This window comes from Adelges cooleyi, unplaced genomic scaffold (assembly GCF_023614345.1).
Source record: "Adelges cooleyi isolate 19-005CV unplaced genomic scaffold, UGA_ACOO_1.1 ACOO_flye_CR_arks_rails_tigmint_CR_PRNA_41, whole genome shotgun sequence".
NCBI classification, from domain to species: Eukaryota; Metazoa; Arthropoda; class Insecta; order Hemiptera; family Adelgidae; genus Adelges; species Adelges cooleyi.
This window is the reverse complement of record NW_026096090.1, coordinates 3,266,376-3,283,832: the sequence shown is the minus strand read 5'-3', so window position 1 is coordinate 3,283,832 and position 17,457 is coordinate 3,266,376. Positions and strand designations below refer to the sequence as shown.

At 29.4% G+C, this 17,457-nt stretch overlaps 4 protein-coding genes across 6 annotated transcripts; 2 read left to right on the top strand and 2 right to left on the bottom strand.

The window, feature by feature from the left end:
• Positions 1-339: 339 nt before the first annotated feature.
• Positions 340-3,916, top strand: LOC126841837 (vascular endothelial growth factor A-A-like). 2 transcript variants are annotated; one of them, XM_050578514.1, is made up of 6 exons: positions 340-793; positions 1,970-2,096; positions 2,168-2,352; positions 2,433-2,558; positions 3,283-3,467; positions 3,527-3,916. In XM_050578514.1, the coding sequence occupies exons 1-6, from the start codon at positions 602-604 to the stop codon at positions 3,543-3,545; spliced, it is 834 nt and encodes a 277-aa protein (XP_050434471.1). In that variant the 5' UTR covers positions 340-601; the 3' UTR covers positions 3,546-3,916. The 2 variants fall into 2 exon arrangements, with proteins under 2 accessions (XP_050434471.1, XP_050434472.1); XM_050578515.1 differs by having other exon boundaries at positions 344-793; positions 2,433-2,545; positions 3,285-3,467.
• Positions 3,917-6,176: 2,260 nt separating this feature from the next.
• Positions 6,177-6,859, bottom strand: LOC126841729 (40S ribosomal protein S12). Its single transcript, XM_050578341.1, has 2 exons — positions 6,561-6,859; positions 6,177-6,475 (listed from the first exon to the last, which is right to left on the bottom strand). The coding sequence occupies exons 1-2, from the start codon at positions 6,703-6,705 to the stop codon at positions 6,210-6,212; spliced, it is 411 nt and encodes a 136-aa protein (XP_050434298.1). The 5' UTR covers positions 6,706-6,859; the 3' UTR covers positions 6,177-6,209.
• A 225-nt stretch (positions 6,860-7,084) lies between these two features.
• LOC126841728 (toll-interacting protein-like) lies at positions 7,085-10,027 on the top strand. Its single transcript, XM_050578340.1, has 5 exons — positions 7,085-7,323; positions 8,278-8,591; positions 8,656-8,857; positions 8,932-9,078; positions 9,140-10,027. The coding sequence occupies exons 1-5, from the start codon at positions 7,279-7,281 to the stop codon at positions 9,248-9,250; spliced, it is 819 nt and encodes a 272-aa protein (XP_050434297.1). The 5' UTR covers positions 7,085-7,278; the 3' UTR covers positions 9,251-10,027.
• Positions 10,028-11,552: 1,525 nt separating this feature from the next.
• Positions 11,553-16,764, bottom strand: LOC126841726 (uncharacterized). 2 transcript variants are annotated; one of them, XM_050578339.1, is made up of 14 exons: positions 15,792-16,764; positions 15,532-15,702; positions 15,218-15,466; positions 14,947-15,150; positions 14,684-14,874; positions 14,335-14,538; positions 13,957-14,271; positions 13,758-13,889; positions 13,622-13,678; positions 13,402-13,548; positions 13,030-13,273; positions 12,501-12,721; positions 12,327-12,422; positions 11,553-11,869 (listed from the first exon to the last, which is right to left on the bottom strand). In XM_050578339.1, exons 2-14 carry the CDS (start codon positions 15,698-15,700, stop codon positions 11,762-11,764), a joined length of 2,337 nt encoding a protein of 778 aa, XP_050434296.1. In that variant the 5' UTR covers positions 15,701-15,702; positions 15,792-16,764; the 3' UTR covers positions 11,553-11,761. The 2 variants fall into 2 exon arrangements, with proteins under 2 accessions (XP_050434296.1, XP_050434295.1); XM_050578338.1 differs by having other exon boundaries at positions 15,532-15,706; positions 15,792-16,762.
• Between the last annotated feature and the right edge of the window lie 693 nt (positions 16,765-17,457).

The window sequence follows — 17,457 nt, the reverse complement described above, 5'->3', positions numbered from 1 at the left end:
ATTATTATAATTATTGTCGACATCAAATTTTTTACGTAGGGCTTATGCAAATATTACAACAGCCCAAATACAAAATTAAATTTTTCAATTTAGGGATTTTACTGATTTTGAGATTGGCATTACATAAATGAGTACAAATTTTACGCACAAATATTTTGGAGGTATAGTCAACAGACTTGGACAACCCAAAGTCGGCGATTAAGCGGATTAACGCAGGTAGAGAAGTTAAAATCGTTCTAAATAAATCCAATTCGTTTCATTGAAAAGTATTATGAACTATGATATTTTGTATTGATTAATAATTTAAACGGAAGCACAATTTTGTTTGTAGTTACCGGTTACGTGTAGTCCAGTTTACCTCGTGACTATCCTAGATACCCTATCAAGTTTTGCTAGAAATTAATGTTTCTAATTGTTCGACAAAAAAATTATGGAAGGAATAACGATTAATCAAGAAAACACGTGGTTTCTTTTTGAACACAATAACACTTCAGCAAAAATCGTCACTACTCTTATCTCAGCTAATACTCACTCGACAGTATAGAACTAAGATGCTCGACAAACTGCATATTGTGACGAATGCGACTGTACACGTTTTGCTATGTCACCGTATACGTTGTTTAAAATATGTTATATGTTTTCTATCATCTTCGCTGCTGTGGCCGACAGTATGGACGCGCAGCCGGATCTGGTTGAAAAGCCTAAGTTGAACTGCAATGACCATCGTCTCGAAACTAGTCAACATTGCCGTAACGAACCAAATTCGATGACCGAAAATTACTCAAAAACAGAAGTAAATATTACTATTGTTTGCCAAGCTAGTTAGGTATTATAGTATACATATTTCACAGATTATTGGGTTTGTTTGAGAATAGGTACCCGAATTAGTTATGTTTTCCGTTTAATTATAACTTATAACTAATCATATTATTTTGAACTAAATAACTGTAAAATGTACCTTTGAAAAACAATTATGTTACTGTTCTCCATGTCCACTGATTTATAAAGCTAAATAATTATAATATTAATAAATTTGATACAATAAAAATAGGTAATTAACCAACAAGAAAATAGTTCATAGTGTTATGTTTATTTCAATAGAAGAGGCACTAACATTTTTTTAATGCTTACATTTTATACAACCACGACTTTAGGCGTTCATAAAAAAACACTCAAGCGTCGAATAATTTCACTAAACATCTATCTAGAGAAGTTTAAATAAATGTTAACTCCATATGGAGTCAACTGCAGGTGTAGCGTGTAGAGATTTATAAAATTCCCATATGGGTATGTACAATATGAATAGGCATATTTACGACAAAACTAACCCAGGACCAGTTAAAATAGGTGACAATTAGTTTAATAATATACACAACTAACTAATAAAATTACTAATTTAATGTGTCTTTGATCACTATGAAATAAATAAATACATATTTTGCTTTTAATATGATAGGTACAAACGATGTTATGCTTAAAATTTGAAGCAAACTAAAAATAAAACGTCGACATATATCTTTTACTTTTTTTTTAAATCCATTCATTGTCAATAATCGTTTCATGTGGTCAAGAAAATGTACCTATTTTATTCGATTCAAAATTACGAAGATAGAATAACGTGAAGTATTGTACTTGAAGTATAAGTTGTTATAAGTAGTGAACAGTGTAATTTTTTAAACGTGTATTTTTAAATGTGCGTGATAAATACAAACGGTTTATTCCAAAAACGGAGATACATAAAAAAATATTTAAAATGACCACTTTGATAAAAAAAAATTAACATAACAGTTAAATTCTCATTGGTATAACAATAAATATGCTAATATATTATGTAATCTAAAGTTGTAGATTTCAATTTATTTTTATTTATGTGACAAAGTGCCTAATCAGAATTCCTTAAGAGTAGTTGGTGTACTCTAATTTGGACGTTTGTATTTCATTACATTCCTACTGGTACTTATTGTTATAGATACCTTTAAATATTATTATGGAACTAAATGAGTTTACCAGTAACGTATCGGGTCTGTTCCATAAGTTTATGCCAAACGTTAACGTGGAGAAATTGTTGGGAAACGACGCTGCAAACACAATTCAAAGTACTTATCCGTACACTATACAACGCCGAATACGTTACTAAATACTACTTACTTATCATTTTACGTTACAGATGCCGCATTGGTGCCTAAAGCTGCAGGGTGTTCCATCGAAAACAAAACTGTTAGTCTGAAAGATTCGGACGACCCGAGCCTTTACTATTCACCACCCTGCACTCGTGTAAACCGTTGCGGAGGCTGCTGTTCTCATGAACTATTGGCATGTCAACCGACCGAAGTGGAAATGATAGACTTTCAAGTACGTCGCGTCATCACGCTTCACTTTGAGTCGTCACTTACAACGTTACTTGATCCGTTGTTTTTTTTTTTACTCTATAGGTAACGGTTATGCAGTACAATTCGGACGGTGCATTTCAGGTTAAAGAGAAAAAAACTGTGACCGTGGAACAACACAACAAGTGCAAATGTGACTGTATTGTTAAAGAAAAAGAAAGTTTAGCAACTGTATAATACACCTTTGAAATAACATTTAAAAATTACATTATACCCACTATTTATTAAGGAGTTTGGTATAGGCTATATTCGAAAAGCTTAATTTAATTTTAACTATAATGTGTAAATATCAAGACTCTTTTGTTTCATTTTACTCGGTCGATGGTGGATTTCGAGAAAAAAAGCCTATTATGAAATGATCACATTTTGGAGGGATTGCCATAACTGTTTTTTTAATATGTTATTAGTTTATATATTAATAATTAAAAAAGGAATTTCTTATCTTTATAAAACAGTGAAAACTTGTTTTCCAAAGCATATTTAAAATAAGTATATGACAACCCCTCCAAAATATCTTCTTGCTATTTTACAATAGGTGGATTTCTCTTAATCAATGAGTAAAATCAGTTAAATTACAATGAGTAAAACGCATTCAGCGTAAACACATTTTAAACATTTACATTTAAGAAGCATACTCAATTTTTTTTTTTTATAATTCATAACTATAATTTAGAGTGAACGGGATAGGCAGCTCCTACATCAACAACCTCTCAATTAAATTACTGATACCTTATTTTGGCGAACCCTTTTTTTTTAGTACATTGAACAAGTTTTATGGTTCCTTGAGTCAAATTTTATAGCTTGTAATATAAAGACCACCCTATTCTCTAATCTAACATCACTACATCGCCACAAATATAATAATTAACGTGTATTTACTATTTCTAACTTGCAGGACTGCAGTTCGTCACAAACTTATCGCCCTAACGAATGCAGATGCGAGTGTACAAACCATGAAGATCAAACCAAATGCGATGAAGAGGCAGATGTAAAAATGTGGAACTCGGACGCTTGCACTTGTCAATGTCGCGAAGAACAGGAATGCTCAACGGGGTTTACATTCGACTACAGCAGCTGCGGGTAATATCAAACCTATAATTTCATGTATGATTGGTTTGGTAAAAGAATTTATTTTACAGGTGCGAACCCGATACTTAATGTTATCATAACAAATGGGAACCTCAAAGAGATCAACGATTACCATTAGCCTACAAATGTTTTTTTTTTTTAGTTCGCACACATTAATTTGAAATATGTAAATATTTTTGAACACCATCAAAACGATTTAAACGTGTTTGAATTTGTGTAATTAAATAGTAGTACCTAGCTTAAAGACAAAAATTCGAGTGAATTTTACTAACGACACTAACCTACATTAGGCAAAATTCAATTCTGCATAAATTTAATTATTTCACATTTCACATTAATATATTCATAAATTTAAACATAAGTACATATAAATAATAAAGAGTTACTTACCCATTTACTAAGTGAATGTTAAGTAACATAATACATATCAGTACACTGTACACATCTTATTTTTAAAAGTTTTAAAGGATTACCTTTATTTAGTACTCCCGTCCTACAAGTCTTATTTCTCTTTTACATTGACAAGTACAAACCTACTTTTAATAAAAAATTATTATCATACCTACTAGGTCATTATATTATACTAGTTATTTTTATTACTTTTTTGTAAGTTTAATATTATATAATAAAAAAATAAAACAACTAATAATTGCGGCGCCACATTGAAAATGTTTAGCTGTTCTGTAGGAACAGTTGATCAAATAAAAGTTGTTTCTTCTTCTCTTTAAGTATAAATGAGAAGTCATAAAAATAATAATAATTAACTTATTTAATTTTTCAAATATAACCACATACATTTTTTGATCGCCAGGACGATTCCTTTGAAAATAACATTTTAGTATTTAATTGTATTAAATGTTTTATCATCAATCTGCATTGACAACACATTCAAATTGTGATATTAAAGTATTTTTGATTGTCAACTAACAACACTTTCAACACAGTTTCATATTTTAATAGCTTCTCGAAGGTTCAGTTTTTCTATAAGAATACATCCAGTTAGTGCGTAAATGTGTCAGTGACATTGAAAGTGTTAAATAACAAGTACAAAATAAACGAACCAAGTATTATCTCTTTGAAATTTCATTAATCATCATTTAGGATTTTCATAACGAAGAAAAATTTAATTTAACTAGCATTACTAATTTAAAAGTATAATGACATACATTAAGCTATAATTCCTATAAAATAGGTTTATGTGCAACTTTCTTAAAACATTTGTTATCCAGGATTAACTTAAATCGCATCACGTTGATGTGCTTTAACAATTACACAGATACATAGTATATGATAAAATGTTCCTTGCACAGTTAGCATTACTTTAGTCTTTTAATACCCTAACAGATAAATTTAACATTGTAAAACTGTAAGCAGCTATAATTTGTTTTAATTATTTTGATGAACATACACATTTTCTATGACTACTATAAAATATATTATTTTTAAAGAATAGCATCAGAAGCCACTTTATTTCGAAGAACCTCTTTAAAAATTTAGTTTTGACTAAATATTTACAGTCCTTAATAATTAAAAATGATAACCGTTTTTACTAATGTTTAGTTATTGAAGTGAAACTTCTTTATAGAGAGTACAAAAAATAAAACTTTATTATCGGCTGACGGTCAGCAGTTGCGAGAGTTTTTAGTTGCTCATGCGCGTTGTCTCATATTGTGTTACATAGTTTGTTTCTTTAAATCTTTTTGAAACCACAGTCTATTACATATAGAGCAAGCGTGTCCGTACTGATTATTTGTAAAGTTATCGTTAAAGTGTTAGTGTTATTTAATTTAATGAGTGTTTACTTTAAATGTTAATTTTATACTATACAGATTAAGCTATGCACAAAATGTGAACCAAATTCATGAATTCGTAGGTCGTCAACTAAGTCGCCACAGTTCAAACAGATAGGATATTCTAAGGTGTCATCTCTTTACCACAGTCATTTTTTACTAATCAAATGGTTTTAACAATAAATGTTAAATAATTAAAAATTATACCCAAAGGCTATCACAAATTAATTTAAAATGTACCCTTATCAAATTGTATAAAAGAAGTTTTTTTTGTCAAATATTGCATTTACTTTGCTCCTTAATAAAAAGTAAGTTCCAAGAACTTTGGTTTGCTCAGTTTATATAAAGTAGAACTATTTAATAAAATAATACATAGAAGCTGACTAAAAGAGAATTATCTTTAATTCTCGAAGGTAAATGTGTATTACTGAGATTATATTTATTATCATAATATTTTTAATTGTGTGATAAAAAGCAAAAAGGGACATCTTTTTGTATTTTCCAAAATTGTCTGAATCTTGATTGACTGTGTTAAAAATTTGAAACCTCAAACATCATAGTTGCTAAAAAATCAACTTTGCTGACAATATGTCTCTTTTTGCTTTCTGCATTACAAATATTAACTTTATTTTAACGTAAATTTAGTTCACTTTTTCCCTACACTGTTTTTCCAGCTTTTTAGTGAATTGACATACATAAGCTTTTCACACATATTTCAAGAGTAAAAGTATGACCATATGCGAGATTAGAAAAATGTTCTATGAAATCCTTAATACATTTTACAACTTGACTAGCTTAAATAAACTTTACTAGATTTAAAATCAAAATCTTGATTATTACCTATACAGTTGAATGCTATGGCAGGACAATGTTTATGAATGATGTTTAAAAAAAAAACACAAGTTAGGCATTTAAATCAAAAAGATTTGGTGTTTATTAAGGTCTACGCAAAATTTTTCTTTTTCAAAATCTCTAACAAAGTATCCAATTCTTGTGTGTCATCACCAAAGTGTTTGACAACGACACAAGAACAGCCTACGACTTTCCTTGCTTGGCCGTTATTGTCGTACTTACACAAGCCGCTCCATTCACCGAGAGTTTTGTTACTGTCAACTTCAATCAGGGGAATACTGCTTTCTGCGCATAATCCAGTTACCAACTTTTTGTACATAGCTTCTTCACAGTTGTTGGCCAACACACACAACACACCTATGGAGGGTTAACAAACGGGAGTTTATGGGATACCAAAAATAATTGAATAATATCGATTGACAGCATACTATTTCATATTTACCCAATTTCTTTTCCAGAGCTTTAGCACCCTCGTGAATTCCGTGTAAAAGGCTGCCGTTCACTTGAGCGTTTTTCAATACTTCTTTCAAAAGGTTGAACATATCTCCGTTCTCACCGGCTTCCACAGTATCTTCGACGTCGGACATTTTGAAACTGTGTGTTCAGATGTTGTACCGATAACAAGAATTACGAAAAACCAATCGGTTTTAGCCAAACTTCGCGCAAAATTCCTTGAACGGAATATCAAAATGAACACGTTTTCGGTTGAAGGAAAGTAGAGGCTTATGTGGTTGAGGTTAAGTTTGTTTGCATCCCGTGTGTGTCGGCTAACAGTGGCGGCAACCTACTGATCGACCGTACAATTATCGCGCTAGTTCTCACACTGTACGCTTAAGATAAGAATAATAGAGATTTTATAAAATAAATAATAAAAAAATGTTTTTACAATAATAAAAGCGGAGTTGTTATCGCACCTACAATTTTGTTATCGTAGTGAAATAACAATAATATGTGTAATATTTTATTATCATTACTTATAAATTCACGAGCTTGATGTTTTCTAACCATCTGTAAACTTTGGGACATAAAAAAAGTTGTCTGTAGCGAAATGTCAATATTTGCTCGTTTTTTATATTGGAATACATTTTTTATAGTATTTTCGAGTAATAAATAATTTAATAGGTACGTGTCTGTAATTATTTTCTAAACCATTGAAAATCATGGCATCAACAACTTCTAGAACTAATGAAGAAAGACGAAAAAGAGTAAATTATTTTCTTACAAACTAGCTATTAACATAATATTTTTCAATTATATCTTTTTTATTTAATGAATATATCATATAAATATACAATAATATTGTGGAATTATCACTCATTTTAAATGGGTGTATTGTTATTTCTTTGATGTCTGTTGTTAATTAAAACCATTATTCTTTTATTCTTTCTAATCATGTCAGCATAAAACACATATCAATCAGAAATTATCTAATAAAGTATATTACAGACAAATATTCTATAAATTTCAATTAGACTAAATTTTATACTTCTTATAATTAAATAACTACTAACATTTTTTTTTTTATTTCTAACAATTTTTCAAAGTCAAAATGTGATTGACATATGAAATTTATTTTTTATAATTCATAGTATTGTCAGTTAAAATATGAAAATTAATTATTTCCCCCTATTAGTTCTTTTATTTAATATGTGCAAGTTATATTTTTTATATAATGAATTTAAGTACACTACATATAGAATAACAAAGTCCCTACACAGCTTTGTTATTCTATGCGTAGAATAGCAGAAAGTATATTGAGTGGGCTTTAACTAATTATTTTTATTACAGTAAGTTATCTTTAAATGGGTTATAAAATTAATCTCTAGTAATACCATGAAATAATTAATTTTCTTAACTTTTTTAACATGTCAATAATCTAATACTCCACATTCCATAAAAGTAATTTAAAATTATCATATAATTAAAATGTTTTAATCATATGTCTATAGTTTTATGTTAGTACACTTAGTAATTCTTGGTTACTTATGTAAACAGAATAACTAGTTTTGTTACAAAGTTAAATTTTAAGATTATACCACAGCAGGAATATTAATGACAATTTAATCAATTATATTATATGGAGTGGGCACTGAATAATTATATTTATAGACATTTTCTTAGCTGCTAGCTATAGTTTAATACTTCCCTAATTTGTTTAGGTATATGTTGGCGATCTTCCTAAAGATTTCTTACGTCTCGATGTAATTGCTTTAAATGAGACTTCAGCTAAACAGCAACAAGAAGCTGCTGATCAGCAAGCAGCTTTGGCTCTTCAACAGGCATTAACTTCAGTACCAGGAGACCGTGATCGTAATCGACTAAACATCACTGTTGTTCAAGCTAGACTTGCCAAAAACTATGGTTTAACCCGAATGGATCCATATGTACGTCTAAGAGTAGGACACTGTGTATATGAAACACAAACAGACACAAATGGTGGCAAAACTCCTAAATGGAATAAAACTGTTCAAACGTAATTTTATTAATATTTTTACATACATTTTATATATGTTTCATGTTTAAATTGCTTGTAACAGTCTTCTTCCAGATGGTGTTAATCAGATTCATGTAGAGATATTTGACGAGTGCTCATTTAAAATGGATGAGTTAATCGCTTGGACAACAGTACCAATTCCTTTACAAATATTTAAAGGTGTTACAATTGAACAGTGGTACAATCTTACTGGTAAACAAGGACCTAATCAAGAGGGTACTATAGCTATAATTATGAGCTATGGGGTAAGTGTTTAATTTGTTGCGATAAAAATACATTTTTACTAAAACTTAAAAATATATTTTACTTGATCTCTAAGGTGCCACCGTCTTTAGGACTAGTTCCTCCAGTTATGATGATGCCCCCTATATCTAAATATGGTGATCCGAGTGCTGGTCTTACTCCAATTTATGTGCAACCCTCAGCACCTCAACCATTACCATTAAATCCCGAAGACTTAAAACAAGTATATCACATGTAATTAAATATTATACTAGACACTGTTCTTTAATAAATTCAAATTATAGGTTCAAGATATGTTCCCAAATATGGATAAAGAAACTGTGAAAACTGTTTTTGAAGCCAATAACGGTAACAAAGATCTAACCGTTAACTCGTTACTCCAAATGGTTGAATAATTTTATTTATACTATTATTTAGTATCGGATATTAAGATTAGACTTTTCAAAAGTTTTATTGTATGTGTGCCATTCAATATTACCATTTAAAAATATTATCAAAAAATGTCTGATTAATTCACAGTTTCATCTCTTAAAAGTATACATTAATAAGTTGCTAAGTCAGGCTAATTAATTTACATTAATAGCTTTAAATTAATTTTTATATAACAGTTTATTTTCATAGTTTGTGTTATCAATTTTATTACTCTTATACCACCAGAACTATACTTAGAGTATTGGTTTTCTTCTATTTATATATATTAACATTAACTGGTTTATTTTTTTAATTATTAATCTAAAATTATATGTAAGATAAATAATATTATGGAACATATTGTTGGGTTTTTTTTTATATCAGTGATTTTTAAATAGTTGACTTTTAAAACATTTATACCTAATTGAAGAGTGAATTTGCCAAACATTCCAAATGTGAAATCATAAAATATAGTTTTATTAATTATTTAAGTTGTACGTGGAATGAAAACAATCCAATATGTTTTCAAAGTACCAAATTGTTATTTCACCGTGATATAATGTGGCATATATTTTTATACAAAGTCTTCATTTAAGATTAATAATATAATATAATTTTTTATCTGTTATTTAGTTTGTTTTAGACAATGTTGCATACATTTAAGAAGTTCACTCTTTAATTATGCTAACTTTTATTACAGTAATTATTTAGTTTACCAATTAGATAATATAGTTTTAGGTGTATTTATTTATTCAATAAAAAATTTATAAAAGTTAATTAAAATACCTATGTTAAATAATTATATGAAACATTAATCACTTATGAATCATTTCTAACAATATATTACTAGTAAAATATCTAGTTTATTAGTTAATTGTTTTATTCCATCAAATTAGTGTTATTATAATTTATGAGCAGAGTAAATTAAATAATCAATTTAAAAAATCACGCCAAGATCTTTTACTTGTATGTTTTACCCCGATCATTTTTTATTAAATAAGTTTTCTTCAAAGTTTTTTTTCGTAAAAATTTGTTGTTTTTTATTTTGGTTTTATTTTCAGCGTAAATATTTTTTTGCTAAAATATTTTCAGCCCTTTATTTGAATTTATTTTGAAAAATCTGAAAAAAACAATAATATAATTAAGTAATAACGAACCTTAAATATTTTAGTGTGGCAAGTTAGTTATTTTATATCATTATTTATATTATTATTATAAATTATTTTATGCTTGTAAAAAAAGGTGATATGTGACATTTTTCTGTAAAATGTGTTTTCCTTTATTTTGATGTCAATAACATAATTGATAATTGATTGCTCCTCTCAAGTAATTGAACAAAAAATATGTCGCTTACATTTTTTGTTATGTTGTCAACAATATTCAACCAATAATATTACTTGACAATATTTTACTGGCTATATTTTGTCAGAATTCCTACACTTTTACCATATTGAGCAATGAGCTTTGGTTAATTTAAAATTTGAAGTTATGGCATGCTTGTTTTTTATTCAAATTTAAAAAATATTTTAATATGTTAAAAGAATCGATCTCATAAGATTTATTATTTATTGTACTATCGAGTATCACTGTTCACTTTGAAATTTTGTGACTATAAAATAGCAGAATTGAATCTGTGAAAGAAACAATTAAATATATTATTAAAATTGTGTTTCAGCAATATTCCGTTAGTAAACAATATATAATGAATAATTAAGAATATAATGTTACTGTTCATAATCAAAGCATTAGCTTATGAAGATGTAAATTATCCTTTACAATATTGCCATAACTATTATACTATCTATTGGTTGTTCTATGTAATAATATTTGTACTGTTTGTTATGCATAATTTTTCTGCAATTTGTTCATCTCATAAATTATAATATTTTATCAATATAATAACTCGGTGCTGTTTAATATTACAATAGATTGTAATATAATCAACGATATTGTTGACTTGACAATTTAACATAAACATGCAATATTTTTCTGAATTATATGAAAACTTCTGATTTCTTAAAATACAATTAAATTAAGTCAATATTTTATTAGTTCATCGTTGTATTAAGTATTTAACCCTCAAAGCTTAATATTTTTTAAGTAAAATATATTTTTTCATTACTATCGATTAGAAAACTTAGCTATGTTTGTTAAGAAAATAACTACATTATTACTAAAAATTGTTATTTAATTATTATTTATATGTTAATAATTAAAGCATTTAATATTTATGTATAATCAACTTTTATCTGCTATTGGCAATTAAATCCAAGAAAAAAACAATAATTTACTATCTCAACTTATTATATTACACAAAGAATCTTCTTTGTTACGTCAACAAATAATAATAATAATACGGGCACTGTATAATTGTATAATATATAAAACACTTATCATTTTGTTATAAATATAGTAACACCTAAAAAAATTGTAATTTTTTTTTTACGAATAACAAATTGAAATTATAATAACTAAATAAATATGAATAAAAAAAATTATTGACAGTTGTTATTGCTAGCAGCCACCTGAGCTGCTAAGTCCGCAAACTTGGCAGTGTAATCTGTACTGTTCTCACTCATGAGACATTGAAATTGGGCTTCAACCTGAAAATTAGTTTACAATAATTATATACCGAGGCATAATTTAAATAACTGCAATTAATATATTAATATATAATTTATGAACCTGATAGGAAATACACCGTTTTTAAGAGAATATTCAACTGGATATTTCAAATGTTAAAACCTATAGCATGGTTAACTTTTATCATGATAAAGGGAAATAATAAATCTCATATTTTTGATGATTTTAAACTTAAATGCTTATTTTCATATTTAAAACTATTAGTTTAGTTTTACTATATTGTACTGGGCAAAAATTAAAATTGTGTAGTTTTTTAATATATGTTTTACATATTACAGGTTTCAATCATGAAATTATAAATAAAATAAGCATACAAGTCATACTGTCATTTTTGTACTGAAAATAGCAGATAATGTAATACTGTAACCAACATAATATTTATTCTTACACAACAATTGAATTTATATTAATACTCACATCATTTGAAATTATTTTTCCACCATCAATTTGGGTCAAATCAGATGTTTGTTCTTTATCAAGGTGACCCAAAAAACTGCTTAAAGAAAAATCCATCTGGAACATAATAAAATAATCAATCGTTTATTATATGTTCAAAATATTACAGTTATAAATTAATAGAAATATGTTAACCTCTGGATTCAGCCAATGATTTCCATCATCCTTTAAAAGTCTAGATGGACTAGTGGAAGGGGTGATCAGACTTGAAGATGATGAACTACACTGTGGCAACAGACCAGAGAAACTTGGCGATGATGAGAGATCAGGTATGGTGTCTATCAATCGGTTGATAGTTGAAGATGTAATACTGACATCATCAGGTATATCTTCTTGCTCTGCAGGTCCCCATGTTTCTATAAAAAGTAATTATTTATTTTAAACAAACCTCCAATGTGAATAAATAGAATATTAAAATGATAGTTTCGACATAGAAAAATGTAAACATATTTAATTAATATCTGAAAATGTAGCATATATTTAATATTTTAAAACCAATTATTTATATTTAACCCAACTATAAAATATTATTATAACATAATTTGTTGATATCCTATATTATTTTATTGTCAACAAGTTAGTTTGACTATAAAACATTTAATAAGTCAGTGATTAAACTGTGAAAGGTTTAGTAGTTAGTTATATATGTGTAGTGTATACTGACTTGTTGGCAAGGTTGGGGCTCGATGGACTGAATGTTCGGCTAGATCTAATTGATCAGTATCAGTTGGTTCAATATCAACTGTTCGTTCATTGCTAACAGCTGGTACAATTGGCCTAAAGTTGGATGTCTGAACAACTGTCAAACTAGTTTTTGGTTGCAAAGGAAGTAGTTTTTGCACAATTCCAACATGTTTATTACCGGGTCGACCAGCTCGCTGGCAATAACGTGGCATGCCTTGAAGTTTCTGCAAAAAAAAGAATTTATACATTTTTTTTTTTATCAATAGCCTTTATTCGATAATATATTTTATAAATAAAAAATAACCATACATTCCAGATATTATAATTTTCAAAATTATTATACTATACTTACACCAACTTGAGCTTCAAAAGAACCAGTCGAATGTAAAGGCTTGGGTTGTAGAGGACGCCTGAATACAGATGATGAATGCACCATTACTTTACAACCGTTAACCAGTGAATATGCACCTCGTTGCATTTGATCTACATCAGCTTTAATCTAATAAGAGTGATGAATAATAAGTTATTATCTTATACAGTAAACAATATTTAAACAAAGTTTTCAAGTTTACCTCAGCTTGTCTTGGTAAACTGTGGGCTTTATTATTTACAAATCCACATGTACAGGTCTAGAATATAAAAATTGAATTAGATTTTTAAAAAGTGTTTTCAAAACCTTTTAAAGATATACAACACAACTTGTCTTACTTTTGGTGAATTTGAGTTGTACTGAGCAATTGAAATTAGTTTATTTAATGATTGAGACAATCTATTTTTATTAGTTGCTTTAGCATTGTCTTCGAACCAATACTCCAATTGTATTCTGGATTCACTTCCACACTAAAATAATTAGTTAAAAAATAGTTAAGCTCTTTAATGAATCATTTAAATATACAATCTTTATTACAATAAGATAAAGTTCTCCAATCTTGATGGATTCTACATTAGCTAATGTCCATCCTTGCTTAACTCTAACTATAAATTCTTCCTTTTTCTCTTTTTCATGATCTTGAGGAGAAATAGCTGTATCGCTTTTAGGTGGACTGGCCATAAGTACATCCATACTTTTTTCTCCTTCATAAGTCTGATCATTTGAGGAACATAAAACTGGTGGACACGTAGGTATAGTATTATCCTGAGATAGTGAGGATCCAGATGATAAACTAGGCGTTTCAGTTCGCACCCGTTTAACATATGGTTTCTGTACTTTGGTTGAGGGAAACTAGAATCAATAGTATTTTATACATTAGTAATAAGCAAAAAAAAAGCAGTTAAACATATTTACTTTCTGGAGAATTGATTCAACAGATTCCTTAGAAATTTTATGAGTATTTCTATGTGCCAAAAGACTAACATTTGAACTATTTTCAATATCACTGAAATTCACACTGATTGGAGTAATATTCACTCCAGTTGCAGGGGCAACCCTTATTACTCGTTTTGATTCTTGGTCGGGCCCTAGTGTCTGAACTCTATGTATTTGTTCGCGCTGATAAAATTACGATTAAGGAAGTTATTTCACTAATAGTTTATAATAAAAAAGAATTTTAATCATACAAAACTGTACCAGAAGTGGTGAACTAAAGATAAATAAAAACATTAAATACATCAAGTTTGAATGTATAAAAGGATACTAGTTTCCAATTTTCGGACTGCCATCTATTTTCTAAAAAGGCTAAGAGCATAGACAATGGTTTTTGTAATTCTACCGTTGCTCTAATACGAGGATTCATAGCAAGTGACTGTACTAAGGACCAAGTATCCATATCACGAGGTCTTAATTCAATGCTCACTTTGCCCGGAAGCTTTAGATCTCCAATTGTATCTGAAAAATATTATATATTACTAACATTATTATTGAACAAAAATATTTGCAAAGCCAAAAACTAAAAAATACCTTCAAGACAATTCAGTTTTCTAAGAGCCCGACAATGTGGGGTTTTTACCTTCCACATCTTTCCTTTACTTCTTACTTTAGTTGTACCGTGGTATATCATTTCATACAGCTTAGACCAGTTTTTGTCGTTACAAAATCCTACTCTACGTTTAAGTTCACCATAGTTAATTAATCCGTAGAGTTCTTGAACTACTTTTGGGATTTCTATAAAAATGTTAATAAATATTTTAATAGTGTTGTGTTTTGACAATATAAGTTATTAATAAAATACCTTTAGGAAATTCAATATATTTGCAAATTTTATGCCAAGTGCGATAATAAAAGTGTCTCAGCTGTTCTTTACTCTTTACGGCCTGTTCACAAGAACCTTTACGCTTGGCTCTATTTACCATAAACCATTGAATGGACTCAAAGTCTTTACCAAATTCATTAAGACCTTCAAAAAACGCATTAGTATCCTCAAGTGACCAAAGTTCACGGCGTATTTTCGATGACTTAAAAACTGGGGCGTCACTGGAATCTATTAGAGAATACACCAAAAAATTATTAGATATCACTAAATTATAAATTGTTGATAATAATCACCTAATTTTGAACAGCTAGGTCCTGGAGAAGTTGAAGCCGGAGTCATACGCAGCTTCTTTGACACTCTGGCGCTTGTCCTGAGCAGGACACCCTTTTCGGACACAACTGTGGGCGCATCCTGCTCTTGTTGACAGTTGCTATCTTCAGACTTGGGTTTTTCGTCCATCATAGCTATCTACATGAGAGAATCAGAATAGCTAAGGCTGACCTCAAGACTACTGCGGTGTCAAAAGCCTTTAAATCATTTAGTTTATACTCACCAATGCAGACAATGTTTTGTTATTGACATTCAAACATAGGTCGGCCACTGTTTCTGCCACCTCTGCTGTCGTCGTCTGGCGTACGTGGGCAAACCGACGTCTAACATAGTCATATCGTCCGAACCAGAAGAATTGCGCTTACGTGTGTTGCTTCTGGTAAGTCCTGAGATGCGATTCGCGAAATTCACAGTGACGGCAGAGCGACGAACAAAACATTCATACGTGAGCGAACATTAATGGGTTGTAGGAACAAAAATTACTTTTAATATAAACTCTAAAGGTAAAGCTAACGTTGGACGACAATAACAAAAACAAACGAGGGAAAACAAAAACAACAATCCGTCTTTCCGCACGAAACAGATAACGAAGGTAGAGTCGACGATTTAATCACAACGGACGTCGGAGTTCGAACACAACAACAAATATGGCGAAACGTACACATACACACATAAACAGCTCTTTGAAGTCTGTTATCAATATTATTAGTAGTACTGTAGTAGCTGCTGCTGCATGAATGTGTAATAATATCGACGATAACTGTTGTGGTGCGCGAGAAGTAACGGATGCAGTGAGCAGTGCAGCAGCGAAGAAGGGGCGGGCTAAATGGCTCAAGAGGGAAATATAATTCGCGGAATAAGGACGAACGGGTGGAGCGACTCGTACCTACATTAAAATGTCGTCCAAAAAAAATTGGGTCACCGCCACCACACAAATAATGCACCGCAGCGACTTTCTTCTTCTTGACGAACAAATTTTCATTTCTATCTAGGTCTTATATGGCAGATAACGAGTGGATTCGACTGTAATGGAAAAGCAATTATTCATTCATACATATTTTTCACAACAAACAACGATTGTAAATTCAGTTTTGGGAACCTTCCTATTAATTATGTTTATTCTTACGAATGTGGCAGTAGAAAACACCAACATTATTGTTTCAAGGCATAATGTAAAGGGCGAGACAGAAATACTAAGTCAGATGACGGAGAACAAGGCGAAAATGAACATGAATACTGTATTTGACGGTTACAGTTGTGCTGCTCACAGCTGTTAGCTGGGTCACTACTGTAGTCAATTAGTAATTTCAAACGTGTAACGGTGTTTATTGTTTAATAATATAGTTTTGACCGACAACCGTCTATATTAATATTATATTTATTATTCAATAGTCATTTATATTTATGCTTCACCTTAAACACTGTTTACAAAATCAGCAAACAATGGCCTCCGATAGGTTGGCACGTTAATTATAATTTATAATATACTCACAGCCTAGGTAAGTTATTAAAATAAATCTATAAATATATAAAAGGTACACCTTAATACCTTTTCAATCTACCGTGATCTATTAAACTAACATTTAAAAACATCTACAATCTACAATAATTAATTTCAGTTAGTTGCTACTGTTTTGTCAGTTAGAGTTGATCAATACTCAGTTGTTCAAATTGTTTTAAAAAAAAAAAATTGTATCGTTTATCATAATTAATATCAATGAGAAAATAAAGTTTTAAGTGCTTCAAAATATTGGCTGTTTTATAGTGGAAGTTCATTTTATGTTTGTAGTTTGTACGCTATAGACTATATTTTATAACACTTTTAATTCATGTATTTCTACTTTCGCTTCAACAATGAAAGTAGATTGACGACAGATGAGTTCTATTTT

Bases quoted from the DNA above. Each gene is read 5' to 3' on its own strand.
- LOC126841726 (XM_050578339.1), bottom strand. From the start codon at position 15,700: ATGATGGACGAAAAACCCAAGTCTGAAGATAGCAACTGTCAACAAGAG. The intron at 13,274-13,401 runs GTAAGTATAGTA...TTTTTTTTGCAG, and splicing joins CTTTTGAAGCTCAAGTTGGT to AAACTTCAAGGCATGCCACG. The intron at 11,870-12,326 runs GTGAGTATTAAT...ACTAATTTTCAG, and splicing joins GAAAAATAATTTCAAATGAT to GTTGAAGCCCAATTTCAATG.
- LOC126841729 (XM_050578341.1), bottom strand. From the start codon at position 6,705: ATGTCCGACGTCGAAGATACTGTGGAAGCCGGTGAGAACGGAGATATG. The intron at 6,476-6,560 runs GTAAATATGAAA...AACCCTCCATAG, and splicing joins AGCTCTGGAAAAGAAATTGG to GTGTGTTGTGTGTGTTGGCC.
- LOC126841837 (XM_050578514.1), top strand. From the start codon at position 602: ATGTCACCGTATACGTTGTTTAAAATATGTTATATGTTTTCTATCATC. The intron at 2,097-2,167 runs GTACTTATCCGT...TTTACGTTACAG, and splicing joins CGCTGCAAACACAATTCAAA to ATGCCGCATTGGTGCCTAAA. The intron at 2,353-2,432 runs GTACGTCGCGTC...TTTACTCTATAG, and splicing joins TGGAAATGATAGACTTTCAA to GTAACGGTTATGCAGTACAA.
- LOC126841728 (XM_050578340.1), top strand. From the start codon at position 7,279: ATGGCATCAACAACTTCTAGAACTAATGAAGAAAGACGAAAAAGA. The intron at 7,324-8,277 runs GTAAATTATTTT...TAATTTGTTTAG, and splicing joins ATGAAGAAAGACGAAAAAGA to GTATATGTTGGCGATCTTCC. The intron at 8,858-8,931 runs GTAAGTGTTTAA...TTGATCTCTAAG, and splicing joins CTATAATTATGAGCTATGGG to GTGCCACCGTCTTTAGGACT.